The sequence below is a fragment of the Danio rerio genome, chromosome 9 (assembly GCF_052040795.2).
Source record: "Danio rerio strain M-AB ecotype USA chromosome 9, GRCz13ab, whole genome shotgun sequence".
Classification (NCBI taxonomy): Eukaryota; Metazoa; Chordata; class Actinopteri; order Cypriniformes; family Danionidae; genus Danio; species Danio rerio.
Genome location: NC_141029.1, coordinates 1543886 through 1560762, shown reverse-complemented (window position 1 = coordinate 1560762; position 16877 = coordinate 1543886). Strand labels below are relative to the sequence as shown.

The 16877-nt window shown below is 39.8% G+C and overlaps 1 protein-coding gene and 1 long non-coding RNA gene across 4 annotated transcripts; both read right to left on the bottom strand.

The window, feature by feature from the left end:
* Nucleotides 1-3583: 3583 nt before the first annotated feature.
* Nucleotides 3584-8648, bottom strand: LOC147835197 (uncharacterized). Its single transcript, XR_015499152.1, has 2 exons — nt 7331-8648; nt 3584-6279 (listed from the first exon to the last, which is right to left on the bottom strand). It is a non-coding gene; the product is annotated as an uncharacterized LOC147835197 (long non-coding RNA).
* Nucleotides 8649-9897: 1249 nt separating this feature from the next.
* Nucleotides 9898-16566, bottom strand: prkra (protein kinase, interferon-inducible double stranded RNA dependent activator). Of its 3 annotated transcripts, none has more exons than XM_087266609.1 (8): nt 16517-16566; nt 15945-16114; nt 15756-15837; nt 15574-15643; nt 14732-14849; nt 13825-13919; nt 12714-12876; nt 9898-11599 (listed from the first exon to the last, which is right to left on the bottom strand). In XM_087266609.1, exons 1-8 carry the CDS (start codon nt 16528-16530, stop codon nt 11442-11444), a joined length of 870 nt encoding a protein of 289 aa, XP_087122735.1. In that variant the 5' UTR covers nt 16531-16566; the 3' UTR covers nt 9898-11441.
* Between the last annotated feature and the right edge of the window lie 311 nt (nt 16567-16877).

Below are 16877 nucleotides of genomic sequence, written 5' to 3'. Positions count from 1 at the left end.
CCTCAGGAGATCAGGCTGGATAAATGTTGAGTGATGATTAATAAATGCTGCGCTAGAATTAGCTCATGCTAGTCAATACATTACCTAATGGACATTTTACCGATATTTCAACAATATCAATTCGTCACTTTTTGATTCAGTAGCTAATTGGTTTAAACTTGTACAATTTCATTCATACAGTTTTAATATGATTTTCCTTATCCCCAATAATGGTTTAGGGGTGGGGTTTGATGCTACACCTACTTTTAAAAATGCTACATTTTCGTACAACTGACTTTGGATGAATTAGCAACTAGACTGACAATACGTTAAATAGTTGTTTTCTTGTGAGATCAGGCTAATTAAATATTGAGCGATGATTAATAAATGCTACGCTAGTATTAGCTCATGCTAGTAAATACATTAACTAATTGACGTTTTATTGATATTTCAACAATATCAATTTGTAATTTTTTGAGTTAGAAGCTAATTCGTACGATCTCATTCATACAATTTTAGTACGATATTCTTTATCTGCCAATCAGATCAGGCTGGATAGATGCTGAGCGATGATTAATAAATGCTGTGCTAGTATTAGCTCATGCTAGTAAATACATACTAATGGACGTCTTAACGCCAATTCATAACTTTTTGGTTTAGTAGCTAATTCGTATGAATTCGTACGTTCTCATTTGTACAATTTCAGTTTGGTTTTCTTCATCCCCCAATTAAAAATTGTACGAATTAGCCACCAAACTGTCAAATTATATAGACAAAAAATAAAAGGTAAAAAAAAAAAATACGTAAAAATATTTCCGATGAAAACTGGATACCACTTATGACTAGATGCTAAACATGCTTATTTAAATCACGTGACAGTAATGTAGCAGAATACAGCGTTTAGCATCAGATGTAACGTTTTTTACAAATATACACTATACAGTATCCAGCGTAGTAAGCCGTACACTAGTACACGCTTTTTAACGGGACCTCATTCATCAAATACGATATCTGTTGCGTTTAATTAGACTTAAGCATGAATGTTTTACTTTAACCTATCGTACTTGTTTAGATAACTGCAAAGGAATATTTTTATTTCTATATAGACTTGAGTATAAGTAGATTTCAAAAGAACAAGCCAAAAACAGTGTAGTCTCAGTGACGGAGCCGTGCGTCGCTGTTTGAGTCCTTCACTGTGCCTTAATGCATATTAAACCATATCAACACACTACTGAGCACACACACACACACACACACTGATGCACTTTTAGAGCCCACACACACTGAATTAAACAAGCGGCAGGCCTGAAACTCATTAGTGTGCATCTGTAAATGACATTGCAGATATTTTGTGATCGTTTTCTTCCTCTTGGATTGACAATACTGGAGCTGAATGTTTCCCAAAAAGATCTAGAAGGTGTTTTAGACGCAAAAATAGCAGCTCCTGATGATTTCATTTGACTTTTTCCGTCTCAGAGAGACACAGTAGAGACGCATCCGCTAGTAGTTGAAACCATCACCACTGCATGAAAACATCTCACAGCCTGCCAATGATCTCTGATGCCTTACGAAGATGTTCATTGTGACTTTCTGGGACGTCCTGCACTGTGTGTGGGGGTTCATTCACATGTTATTCAGCTTTTTTTTTTCTCTGAAGAAGTGCAATTGTGCGTCAGCTGCTGGATGCTCTTCTGCCGGGACGCTCTCGGGACCTGCTGGTTCACATTTCAATACATAAGAAGAAATACATATTTATGTTCCCAGTCATCATCCGTCTCCTGTGTCCGTCTTTATTGTTGAGGGATTTCCTATTTGTATGTGCACTACAGAACTCAAACTGACACTGTGCACATTTGTACGTAAAGGGTTCATATTAGTAACTAAAAAAAAATTAAAAGCAACACTTTTATACTTTTCAGGTGCTAATATGTACCCTTGAGGTATAATATGGACCTTGTAAGTACAAATTTGTACCTTTAAAAAAGGTATCACCCCAGTGACAACTCGTGTACCTTTATTTCTGACACTGTATTGACCTTGTTCTGCGATTGTTTTAGACCAGGGCTGCCCAGTCCTGTTCCTGGAGATTCAGCTGTAACCTCGATCAAACACATGTCTGAAGTGCTCCTTCAGATCTGACCTAGATGTTTTAGTTGTGTTTGATCAGGGTTGGAGAAGGTAGATCTCCAGTAATAGGACTGGGTATCCCTGTTTAAGACCTTCCAAATCAGTCGCCTATTGGAAAAATCACCTTAATCCAATAGAGCAGCTTTGGGATGTGGTGGAACGGGAGATTGGCATCATGGATGTGCAGCCGACAAATCTGCAGCAACTGTGTGATGCTATCATGTCAATATGGAGCAAAATCTCTGAGGAATATTTCCAGTAGCTTGTTGAATCTTTGCCACGGAGGATTAAGGCAGTTCTGAAGACAAAAGGGGGTCCAACCCGGTACTAGTAATGTGTACCTAATAAAGTGGCCGGTGAGTATATTTGGCCTACAATCCTAAATCAAGTTTGCTTTTTGGCCCTTTATCCGTTTGTTAAGTGTGACGTCACGCGAAGCGGCTTCCTGGTTCAAGCCTCTATCAAACTGTATCGGGAGACTCATCAAATGATAATTAACGTTTACTAAGTGCTGTAATACTATCCAAATCACGATCGCAATATATATATCCATGCCTAACATCCGATGGCCAGAAAGTGATTCATTTGTTTATCATTTGTTAAAATTTTGGTATTTGTGATGCAGCAAGTGCAAAGATTGTTGTGTACACTACGACTATATATGAAATTCACTTTAATGTGTGATATGAATTAAAATTGATCATAAACCACAGTCACCGCCGTATCACCATGCAGTCCAAGAGCGGTTACTCACTGAAGCTAAGCAGGGCTGAGGCTGGTCAGTACCTGGATGGGAGACCACATGGGAACACTAGGTTGCTGTTGGAAGTGGTGTTAGTGAGGCCAGCAGGGGGCGCTCAACCTGTGGTCTGCGTGAGTCCTAATGCCCCAGTAAAGTGAAGGGGACACTATACTGTCAGTGGGTGCCGTCTTTCGGATGAGACGTTAAACTGAGGTCCAGACTCAAATCCCATGGCACTTCTCGTGGGGTGGGGTGTAACCCCGGTGTCCTGGTCAAAGTCCCTCAATTGGCCCTTACAATCATGACCTCCCAATCCACCAATCTGGCTCTACCACTGTCTCTCCACTCCACCAATAGCTGGTGTGTGGTGAGCGCACTGGCGCCGTTGTCCTGTGGCTGCCGTCGCATCATCCAAGTGGAGCTGCACACTGGTGGGGGTGTGGAGAGACCCCCCTCATGATTGTGACGCGCTTTGGGTGTATGAACATACACAATACATGCGCTATATAAATACACATTACATTACATAAAGGAATATTTTCTCAATTCAAATGAGGGTATCAAATGCCTTGGACCCGGAAGCAGTATTACATACATCACCATCATTTAACAAGCGGATAGGGGGAAAAAAAAAGGTCAGCGCTGCTTTAAGACCGTGGCGTGTTTAGATTTACATGCTGTTAATGTTTGTACAAACTGCAAAGCTTCTTCCAGCAGAAGAATAACACCACTGAATTGTGGGGATTAGTTTATTTTAAACTTTAACAGCACACATAATATAATAAAGAAAACAACAAAAGAAACTTCACAGATGAAACTGAACAGAATGAGCTGCTCCAGTGTTTTGCGATGAACACGATGATGCTGTAAATGAAAATAACCCTCATCCTTAAAGTCTGCATGGAACTGGCTGAGACTTCCAAGTATGTTGACGTACTTTCCAACTGAAACGGAATATTAAGTAGGGGGCGGGGCTTTCTTTAGCGCATCATTCCCTCATAGCAAATTAACGTTATGAGAGGGTATTAACATGCAGCTGCTACTGTATGGAAACCCTCAGGTTGACGTCAACAAAGGAGCCACACACCACACGCAGAAGCCAATGCTCAGATTTCCACTGCATTGCAAACATTGTACTTTAGACTTCACAGACTTAGTCAAATCGGTAGAATTAAGGGGACAGTTCACCCAAAATCAGACTTTTACATTAGGAAAAGCAGGTACTATGGAAGTCAGTGGCTGTTTTTCAGTATATCTTCCTTTGTGCTCAACAGAAGACGAGTCGAGGATGAGTAAATGACTTCTTTAGGTAAACTGTGCCTTTAAGTGAAGTTTCACAAACTAATTTCGAGATTAGCACGTGATATGGTTGAGCACGACTGACTTCTCATTTGTAATCAGTAATAATCCAATCAGAGTGATCCAAGCTTACTATAAAGGGATCGTTCTCTGCCTAAGAATCCCCTCTTCCACCCCATCTCCTCCTTTTCCTCCCTTTTCTAAGGGGGAGCTCTCGAGACCAACCTGATCTCGGATCCCCTTATATGCTGTATGACCGGGCGGGAGCCTTGGGCTCAAGTATCCCTGAGCTCAGGGTTCTCTCCCGGGACAGCATGCCAAATCTGCTATACACGCTCAGAATATCTAAGGGTGCTTTCACGACTAGACTTTTGTTTGGGAAATTGTCCCATTTGCCCAGTTAGTGTGGTTCGTTTGGCATATGTGGATCCAGCAATCGAGCTCGGATCCGCGCCAAATTTGCTCTGAGATCGCCTGAATGAGGTGGTCTCGGCTCGATTGAAAGAAACTCTGGAGCGGATCGATTGTAGTGAGAAATCAATACGATCCGAGCCCGGTTATATCACAGTGTTTTATGGATATGTAATAGGCATACGGCTATATAAAGAGGGAATTATGAGTAGGGCGGGAGGTCATTCCAGACAGTCTCCTAGAAGTTTCGTGAGACTCCCGGTGGTCCTCAAATATGTCGCGCACCCTTTTCACCTCTCCCCACTGCATCCATCCTCGCTCCTCAGACACGTCGATCACCCTGTCAAACACCACCAAACCACCACCATCCCCCTGACAGCTGAGCGGGACTCAAAATAAACCCTGAAACACTTGTTTTGGCTCTTTTGGTCCGTTTAGATCAGGGGTCACCAACCTTTATAAAACTGAGAGCTACTTCTTGGGTACTGATTAATGTGGAGGGCTACCAGTTTGATAAACACTTCTCAAATAACAAATTTGCTCAATTTACTTTCAATTATACTGTATGCTTTTGGTAATAATTACTGATATTCATCCATGTGAAGACACTGATCATGTTAATGATTCTCACAAAAGTTATCAACAATCAATGTTCAACGCTAAAGATTTTTTCTACTGGCCCGATCGGACGAGTGGTTCAGATTTTTACTTGCCCTGCCAATATTTTCACTGGCCCCACCAAAAAAAAAAAAAAAATGAATAGCTATTTCTCAGCCACAAATTAAAACAAATTAAATTTTTATAAATCTAGAATTTAAATATTTAAAAAATGTTAATAAATGTATAATGAGCAAAATTCAAAGGGTTTTGCAAACCAATGTAGCAAAATGTGCAGGTATTTTATTGCAAAACAAAAGCAGGCTGACCTGCCAAACTGAAGGCAAACTGTACAAAACATCTCTTAATTTTTTTTAGTCGTGGTTTACCCTCATAAATGTCTGCCTACAAGATGTTAGAAACAAATGTTTTCCTGTAGCATCATCACTTGATGTTGACGCCATGTTGCTGTCTCTTCACTGTACTGGTTGTTATGAAAAAAAAATAACATGCTCACAACATCCAATCAGATAAGAGGAACAGAGAAGGTAAAACACGAACTGTTTCTCGATTCCGACAGTTTTTGCACGCAACTGACAAATAGTCACAGCCAAAATTAACTTTATAGTGACGGCATCAGTGGCCCGATCGGGCCAGTAACGATCCTGTCTACTGTCCCAAGCAACCGACACGCTGGCCCCGGGCCATCGGGCAGTCCTTATTGTTGAGCCCTGACAATGAGTTAACAGGGTAGGAAATAACCTGCATTTAATGCATCAATGTGCAACACTTTATTTTTATATATCTCTGCAAATATTTACTTTTTTAAATGATTACTTCTATATTAGATGAAGCTTACTGGTAAGTGGCACTATGGTGAGCTATATTTAGAACAGGCCTGCGGGCAACACAAGTTGTCAACATGTTGGTGACCCCTGGTTTAGAAACTCTGCTGTGTGAAAGTGAACCGCACCAAGAACAAAGAGCAACAATGTAACAAGTTTAATCCGTTTTGGAACAACTGTATCGATTCACGGGTGTGAAAGCACCCTCAGTGGGAACTCTAGAAATCAGTTTAGTTTTGTTGAACATCAAGCATGATCCAGATCTGCTCAGATAACATGCTGCATACCAATGACTGTAAAAAATATGGACGACGCGACAGCCCCTTTTCCCATTGAACGCCTTGAGGGCAAAACGCCTGCTTGACGGGCACAAACTGTCGCAAAAGACTGCTGAAATTGGAGCCAGACATGCGCAGAAGGACTGTCTGATGGAGCCAGAGGAGGAGCCGCGAAAATGAGTGGAGTCGAGCTTCCAATCAAACGCTTTATGTAAAATCAACCACGCCCCCCGAACTTCTCAGCATGCGTTTGCTGTCATATCAACACAGATGGATGTAATAACGTTAACAAATATGAGGGTTTTATATATTCAATCGCGCCAGCTCCGGGCCGCAGCGCATAACCTACTCGCGGCGTCGCGGGCTGATTCCGGCTCGCATGCGGCAGCGCCGGCTCGCTCGGCCGCCGCATCTGGCTCGATTGACTCGGGCTGGAATCGGGCAGTGAGTCCAGGCATCCAGAGTAGGTCCAGCAGAGGTAGTCAGTCTGAGCTCAGAGGGGTGAGTCTCCGGCAGGCGAGAATCTAGCCGGAACTGGCCCGAGTGTATTTTGCTATCTGGGTGGTTAGGCGTGTATCAGCAAACTAATAAAGCCCGAAAAAAGCCCTGACCTTAGCGAATAAACAGTGTTCCACCAGATCATGTATGTCAGAAACTGTAGTTTACTGCTGAACTCATGTTGTCATGGTAAAATAACACAGAAATTGAATAATAACACTTCAGTCTCCTGCCGAAGCTCAGACGCGCTGCTTTGAGAAACTGTCAATCACAGCTGTCAATCACGATGACACGCCCAGCATTAAATTACTGCTAAAAACAAACTGTTTACAAAAATGAGGATCTGCACCTATTTCAGCACAATAACCAGTGCCTTAATCCACCAGAACCATCTTTCGGGACAGTTTATTGCAAGTGTAATACATTTTTTTATTTGGGCTCAAGTCTCCTTCATTAACACAGAGGAGGAGGGCTTTATGACTTGTACTGCAGCCAGCCCCCAGGGGGCGATCTAACGGCCGAGACCTTCACTCAAACGCAGGCTTGCGGCACACTTGCTGCATACTGTATCAGGCTTCTCCATTAACACGTGAATATCCTTCACTATCTGCTCCAAACCAAGCCAATCTCAATGCCATTTTCAGTTTATTTTCTCCCAAGAAAAAGCATAAATGAACTTGACACGTGATTATATGCTTATATAGGCACACAGGCATAACACAAATAAAATACCTTTAGCAATGTCTATGATTTACTCTAAATAAAATACAATAATTCAGTTCCAAATGTAAAGCCAGCTGCTGTGTGTGTGTTATCAGCTGTTATGAGCTCTAGACGTTGTGGCCGGTGATGGAGAAAGCCTCGGTGCTTCATGTAATTATCAATATTAAGAGCTCCGAGGCTCCGCTTCAGTCTGAGCAGCACACACACACATCAGATGCAGATCTCAGCTTAAAAACACACTAAATAATAATTATGGGTGTTTAAATTAAGAGGCGTTCGTCAGTTTGGATGTGGTGACAAACACAGACACTCTTCAGCACAGACATCTGAATGCAATTTGAGATTCAGTGTACATTAATGACCGTGTGGATGCACACTATCAGACAAACGCTTGTGTGTTTTCATGACTGGAAAACAAATCTCTCATGCTGACCAAGACTGCATTTATAAAAAAAAATAAAGAAATACTTTCATGAGTGTGTGTGTGTGTGTGTGTGTAGACAGCATTTTAAGTGGATCATGCAATGCAGTTCAAAATTGTCCTAAGAGAGGAATGGGTGATGTTCAATAGTTTCAGGATAACTTTTATTAAATTTCTTGACCCCATTTAAATGTTTTATACATATTACTATATATATATGTCCATCTATCTATCTGTATACATACACACCCAGTCAAAAGTTTGGATTTTCAGTAGGATTGTTCAATGTTTTAAAATCAGCTTCTCCTGCTCACCAAAGCTGCATTTATTTGATCATAAATACAGTGCACATAGTAAAATAGTGAAATGTTGTTGCGCTGTAAAATAACTGTTCAAAAGTAGTTTAATCCAGTGACTTAATGATGAATCTTCAGTCACATGATCCTTCATAAATCCCTGTAATATTGATCATTATTATTATTAGTGTTATTATTATTAATGTAATAGTAATAACAATGGAGTAATCATTTCATTTAAAACTACATACAATGACAAAGCAGTTATTTAAAATTATAATTAAAGCATTTCACAATTATTTTACATTTAATAAATGCTGCCTTGATGAACAGAGTCATTCATTCATTTTCTTGACGGCTCAGTCCCTTTATTAATCTGGGGTCGCCACAGCGGAGTGAACCGCCAACTTGTCCAGCATATGTTTTACGCAGTGGATGCCCTTCCAGCCAATTCACACACACACACACACTCATACACTACGGACAATTTATTCAACCCAATTCACCTGTACCGCATGTCTTTGGACTGTGGAAGCCACACGAATGCAGGGAGAACATGCAAACTCCACACAGAAACGCCAACTGAGCCGAGGATTGAACCAGTGACCTTCTTGCTGTGAGGCGACAGCACTACCTACTGCGCCACTGCTTCACCCATGAACAGAGTCATTAAAAAACAAAAAACAAAACTGACCCTAAACTTTTGACCAGTAGAGTGTGTACGTACGCACGCACGCACGCACGCACGCACGCACGCACACACACACACACACACACACACACACACAGGGATTCAAAAAGAATCCCACAACTTTGAAAATCTGTATTTAATCAAAGAAACATGAGGGAATCTTGTTAATTAATTAATGTGGAGAGTGCTTCAATATGACCTCCTCCAGGCACTCGAGTGACATCAACCCAATCGTTCCACACTCTCTGTAGCATCTCGGGCGTCACAGTTTGGATAGCTCCAGTTATTCCTTCTTTTAATTCCTCAATGTGAAACTTCAGAGCTTCCATAAATCGACGACAGAAAGAGCTTCACTCTCCTTTTCTTCTTTGCAGAGCTCTCAATTTTCAAAGTTGTGTTATTTTTTTTGAATCACCCTGCGTGTGTGTGTGTGTGTGTATGTGTGTGTATATATATATATATATATATATATATGTAGTCAGAATTATTAGCCCTCCTTTGATTTTCTTTTCTTTTTTAAATATTTCCCAAATGACGTTTAACGAGCAAGGATATTTTCACAGCATGTCTGATAATATTTTTTCTTCTGGAGAAAGTCTTATTTGTTTTATTTCGGCTAGAATAAAAGCAGTTTTTAATTTTTTTAAACACCATTTTAAGGACAAAATTGTTAGCCCCTTTAAGCAATACTTTTTTCGATAGTCTACAGTACAAACCACCTCTATACAATGTCTTGCCTAATTACCCTAACCTGCCTAGTTACCCTAATTAACCTAGTTAAGCCTTTAAATATTATTAACTGTCATCATGGCAAAGATAAAATAAATCAGTTATTAGAGATGAGTTATTAACACTATTATGTGCAGAAATGTGTTGAAAAAACCTGTCTGTTAAACGGAAATTGGGGAAAAAAAATAAACAGGGGGGCGAATAATTCTGACTTCAACTTTGTGTGTATATATATATATATTTTAACAAATATTTTACACATTTTTTTAAATCAATTTTAAAGATTTTTTAATATCTAAAAAAAAAATTCAACTAACATTTTTTTGGGTTTTCCCATGATGAAAGTATATTATAGTGCAGTATATAATAGTACATTATAGTAAAGGATGTAAGATACTCGTTTTCAGATTAAAGTGTAATTTAAAAGCTAAATGAGGCAAGTCATTAGACGATAGTGTTCTGCAGACTATTGAGTAAAAATAGAGGCTTTTAGACTTTCTCTAAAAGAAAAACAACAGAAAACAATGAAAAATGTCTGAAGAAAAAAAAGTCCTTGCACTTTAAAAAGAAAATATATGAAAAGTAATACATTTCACAGGAGGACAAATGTTTTATGTTATACCCATTTGGGGTCAGTTTTTTTTCATGATTTTTTTTTATGATTCTGTTTAAGTCGGCATTTATTAAATATAAAAAAATGGTTAAATATTTATTTATTACTTATTGTATGTGGTTTCAAATGAATCCATTACTCCAGTCATTACTGCTTTATTGCTATTACCATTAATAATGATAATCATAACAATAACTAATATTAGAGTGATTAGTGAAGGATCATGTGACTCTGAAGACTGAAGTAATGAAGCTGAAAATTCATCATTAAAATCACTGGAATGACAGCGCAACAGTCTAGTGGTTACGGCGCTGACATATGGTGCAGAAGCACTTCAGGGCGTCCAGAGTTCGAACCCCAGCTTGAGGACATTTCCTGACCCTTCCCCCTCTCTCTCTCCCACTTCGTTTCCAGTCTAAAATACGGTCCTATCCTCTCAATAAGGCCAAAAATAAATCTTAAAAATAAATAAATCACTGGAATAAATGATTAAATTAAAGGATAGACTACTTTTGAAGTTATTTTACAGTAACATTTCACATTTTTACTGTATATTTGATGACAAATGCAGTTATGGGGATCAGGAAAAGCTGATTTTAAAACATTTAAACATCATACTGACCCCAAACTCTTGACCGGGTGTGTATATGAAGAGTTCAGATGCCAAAACCTCCAAGCGCCGTCTGAAAATTTCCTCTGAAGTTTGCATTTTCTTAAGCTCGTATGTTTATGTTTAGTTATTTCACTTTAAAAGTAATGACCATAACCCAATCTTTGCACTGAGAGTAAAATTATTGAAACTACACACAACAGCCTCAGAAAAATGCAAATCCTGGATGAAAATTTCAGACGACACTTTGCATGTAAGCTGCTCATATTTACACAGCGCTCCACATTTGAAGAGGATTTAGAAAATGGTGTTCAATAGAATTAGAACAGTTTAAGAAAAGGATCCACTTCAAACAATGACTACTGTACACACACACACACACACACACACACACACACACACACACACGTCTGTCTGATAGTGTGAATTTACCACGTTCACCATCCAGTAATAAAGAGTTTATAACCCATAGTAGCTGGATTTATTGTCTGCATAGAGCCGTGTGTCTTCAGTGTGTGGCTCAGTCTTCAGCGTCTGGAAGAGCAGATTCCCAGCGTGCGTTTGCAGACCCCAGACCTGCTGTTAGTGTTTGCTGGCCACCATCTTGATGTACTGCAGTGCATTGTGGGCTGCGGCGTTGTGGGCGTTACTGCTGGTCACTCCAGAGCCATGACACACCGTCACCGGCCGGGTGGAGAGCTCCACCAGACACTGATACTGACCGTTCACTGTCAGCTCATCTGCACACACACACACACACACACACACACACACACACACATATATATATATATATGAGATGCAGGATATATCAGTGGTCATATTCATATCTATATCTGCAGATAGATGGGGTTGTAAAATGTAGATAAATTACACTACCTGACAAAAGTCTTGTTGTGGATCTCTGTAAGAGCAACTAATAATAACTTGACTTCTAGTTGATCATGTGTAAAAGTGTCATATGGTGGATTTCTCTGCTGGATCATCTGTTGATCTGCATCAATCATCACCAATACTGCAGAAGACCTACTGGAACCAGCATGGACCAAGATTCTCACAGAAATCAGTCAAGTTTGGTGAAGGAGAAATCATGGTTTGGGGCTCATTCAGTATGGGGGTGTGTGAGAGAACTGCAGAGTGGATAATCAACATCAACAGCCTGAGGTATCAAGACATCTGTGCTGCCCATTACATTACAAACCACAGGAGAGGGATAATTCTCCAGCAGGATAGCGCTCCTGCTCATACTTCAGCCTCCACATCAAAGCTCCTGAAAGCAAAAAAGGTCAAGCTGCTCCAGGATTGTCCAGCCCAGTCACCAGACATGAACATTATTGAGCATGTCTGGGGTAAGATGAAGGAGGAGGCGTTGAAGTTGAATCCAGAGGATCCTGATGAGCTCTGGGAGTCCTGCTGAAGGCTTTCTTCTTCATTCCAGATGACTTTATTAATCAGTGATGTAAGTCATGTCAGAGATGTATGGATGCAGTCCTCCAAGCTCATGATGGAGTCAGACACAATATTCATTCTGTCTCCACTGCAGCAGGACTTTATATTCTATACTGGACATTATTTCTGTTCAGTGATGAGACTTTAGTCTAAGCAGAGTCAGAGCTTACTATCCTAATCAAATCATTAATATCTAAGGCATGATCAGATTTTATTGTGCTCAAATAAGCAAAATCTAGAGGCCTTCACCTTTAATATAAGCCACTTCTGATGCCAAATGATCAACTAGAAGTTATTATTTGCCGTTTCTAAAACTTGGATAGGTGACAAGACTTTTGTCAGGTAGTGTACCTTGTTTTATCAAAAACACAATAAAAAAATAACTCAAAGGGAAGATAAACAAACCAATGTCGATGTATGTGACCTGGAAGCCGAGCTCCAGTGAGATCTCCAGCAGCATCTGAATGTAGTCTGTGTTTGGGAGGCTGAGCGGCGTCCTCTTCAGCAGCGAGACCTTCTCACCAGTGGAATTACGCAAGCTTTCCACATACACACGAGAAGGAGGACTCTGAGGAGACACACAGGCCACCACTGAACACACTGCATGATGACTGATGCTATTACATGGCTATCTGGAATATTGTTTGTCTCCATCTAGTGTCTAATTAATGTGCAGGTTAGTGTATACTCCATCAGCTGTTTTAGTTTCTGTTGTGTTTTTGACTGTTTGTCTCCATCTAGTGTCTGAATAATGCGCAGGTTAGTGTATACTCCATCAGCTGTTTTAGTTTCTGTTGTGTTTATGACTGTTTGTCTCCATCTAGTGTCTGAATAATGCACAGGTTAGTGTATACTCCATCAGCTGTTTTAGTTTCTGTTGTGTTTTTGACTGTTTGTCTCCATCTAGTGTCTGAATAATGCACAGGTTAGTGTATACTCCATCAGCTGTATTAGTGTCTATTGTGTATTTGGCTGTTTGTCTCCATCTAGTGTCTGAATAATGCGCAGGTTAATGTATACTCCATCAGCTGTTTTAGTTTCTGTTGTGTATTTGGCTGTTTGTCTCCATCTAGTGTCTGAATAATGCGCAGGTTAGTGTATACTCCATCAGCTGTTTTAGTTTCTGTTGTGTTTTTGACTGTTTGTCTCCATCTAGTGTCTGAATAATGTGCAGGTTAGTGTATACTCCATCAGCTGTTTTAGTTTCTGTCAGTGTTTTTCTCAATTAGCTGCAACTCTATAATCTAACAATGACAATAGTGAAATATTTAAATTATTAACAAAACATCAAAAGGTTTTTATTTGCATTTTAAAAACAGAACTTTTAGCGACTAATTTGAATCTTTTGTTTGTTATGGATAAAATATGGTAATTTCTAATTGTTTACAAAATTTTGGGATTAATCACCAAGCAACCCCCTCCTCCAGGGGTCCCAAACACCACTTTAATCCAACATGCTTTCATAAATCAATCCAGAAGTCTTCATAAATAAAATAACTGCTGATGAATTACTAACCCACGTGATCTCAGAAGATCCTGACAAACTCTGCAGTTTGGCGATCATGTTTTCAGCAGCTGCTCGTCTGGCCAGCTTTTTGGAGCTGCCGGATCCTGATGAGCCAAAAAAAAAGCAGATAATAAAGCATCAGTGGAGAAATCAGCACGATATCTGCACATGAATAACAGCAGTTGGCAATATACAGTTGAAGTCAGAATTATTAGCCCTCCTGAACTATTAGCCCCCTGTTTATTTTATTCCCCAATTTCTGTTTACCTCAGACCCAACCCCCCACAACACATTTCTAAACATAATAGATTTTATATCTCATTACTAATAACTGAGATCTTTTGTAAAGTATCAAAATCTTGATGGTTCTGTGGGTCTCGTCTGCAAAATCTGAGCTTTATTTTGTATTCTCTATTGGATTCAGATCAGGGGATTGGTTGGGCCATTCTGCAGCTTGATTCTCTTTCTCTGAAAGCATCTGAGAGTCTCCTTGGCTGTGTTTTGGGATCATTATCTTGCTGAAATGTCCACCCTGGGTTCATCTTCATCCTCCTGCTGATGCAGATGTTGGACTGAAGCAGCTGATGTTCATTTACATTGAGGAAGGGCAGAGGCTTGCTGAAGAACCACTGAGAGATTTCAGCTGCTGTCTGGGCTTTCACTGCCGAACTACACCTCCCTTTTTTCATGTGTTCAATACTCCTCCCCTGCGTCATTTTATTTTATTACACAGAACTTCAATTCTAAACGAATCAGTTTTGTTTTCTTTGCATATATGGATTTCTTTGGTTGCTACCAACATCTGGGGAACATTTCAAGTCAACAGCACATTTAGAAATGTGTTTTCTGAGAAAAACAGTGATTTGTTCAATACATATTTCCCCCACTGTATTGTATGTACAGCCCCAGACGTCACCTGTTTCCTCCAGTCCCTCCAGACGGCAGGCGATGGTGAACTCCTTCATGTGTCCCGGCCCAGTCTCCATAAACACAACATACTCGGGCAGACACCACACTCTCTGCATGGCCAGCTCCTGAAAGAGTGAGCAGATTAGATGACAAACACATACTGAATGCAAGGGTTGCGAATTAGCATGGTGATTCTGTTGAAAAAAAAAACACCAAAATAAACAAGAAAAGAAAAAAAAGTCCAGATAAAATACCTCGCGCACACACACTACTGTAAGAAAATATCTGAATTCGGAACATACTTTCAGTGTTTTCTTTGCTTGAACTGAGCCGATCTAATCCTGTTTATATGAATTGAACCTGCTCCTGATCAGGTTTGAGCTAGCAGAACTGTTGCTATGACAACAACTCTCGAATGAGCTTTGAAGAACGAAACGATCCTGGATCGTGTCAAATCATCAATATCCAAATCCAGCTGAGTAATCCACGTACGAAGAACAGACCCCAGAAGTCTATGACTCTTTTGAATTATTTAACCTGACATGTTTACTGCTCCAAAATATTTTAAATCTTTCACAAAATAAAATATTCTGTGTTCAAAGAGGAAACAAGTTTTTGTTTTTTTACACAGACATTTAAAAATAACTTATTTTAGAGGAGTAATTACAACACTGTGATACCGTAAAACCATAATATTTTTATCCAAGGTCAGATTCCTTGTGGGCCCACTAATAACTAACTTTAAATAATAAGTTAATTTATTTCCTTCATGTTATTCAAACACAAATCCATTGTGTAAAACCCAGTATTATTTACATGTGTGTGTGTGTGTGTGTAGTTCTTAGATACCTGCAGTATTCCCACAGGATTGGACGCTTCTCCGGCTTCAGGAGATAGACCATTGTTGTCTCTCTGGTCTCTATTAAAAATTCAGAACATCTGGATTAGTTTTAACCCATTTAATCAATCTATAATAGTTTATAAGCCCATCTGCTGTATGCATGTATGGGTGTGTGTGTGCTGTGCATTACATTATCTGACTGTCTCGCTTCAGCAACTTCAAGGCGGCTTCTGCAGCTTCATGCTTCGCGGCCTTTTTTGTGGATCCTCGGCCTTCACAAGCAAAACAACGGCGCATTAGAAGACTGTCGTGCATTGTGTAATTAGTACATGCGTTTAGTAGTATTTCTAATAAATAAGAGATGTGTAGATGACGTCACCTTTGCATGTGACCTCTCCTATGGTGACGCTGAACATGAAGGAAGGCTGATGCGCGTCCCCGTCCGCGTGAATGAGCTCGTATTTCGGCGCGCTGCTGATTTTAATGCCATATTCGTGCAGGAGCTGGATCGGTGTTTTGTCCTGACTGCGTTGGGGAGCCATTGTGACACTGAGGCGACAATAAAGAGCGTACAACCGAGTGAAAAGAGCTAAGCTAGCACACGAGCAGCTTAAAACATCACATACACAACGCAGATACTAAGAATATGACACTCCATCATATTATAGCATACTAAACAGTGTGTAACGACACTGTGTTATACTTTATAACAAACAGAACGACACATTTATTATAATATGTAACGTTAGCATGCAAAACGACACTCCATTATAGTATAGCACACAATACAATGCAGCCTGCCTCTGTGCACTAGTCAAAGTAAATCCGAGATTGATGTGAGCACGAACAGTTACACACGCGTTAAACAGACACTTACATGTTGCGATATAATAATTGTCTCGTATATATACAAAAGGAAAAGCCTGTATTATCAATTTTACGAGCTCTTACTTTGAATCAGCCATTACTTCTGCCCGTCTGCCGCTTTTTAATAGATTGACAATCGCATTGGCCAATTGTATTGCTCTATACTGGCTGTAAGCCCCGCCCTCCACAACAGCGGTAAAGTCTAGATGGGATACAGCCGCGGAAACTTACATCAATATAGCATGATTTTTGTAACACTTTACAATAATAGTTCATATTTTTACACTATTATGAGGGTTGGTGTTGAAGAAAGTGTTAGTAAAGTACAATTTGACGGGTAATTTATTAAATAGGATGAATAATAATCGGTTTAATTACTGTTTTTACATTAATGTGGTGCTTGGGATTATAGTTGGGGTAGGAGTAGAGGTTAAAAATATATAAT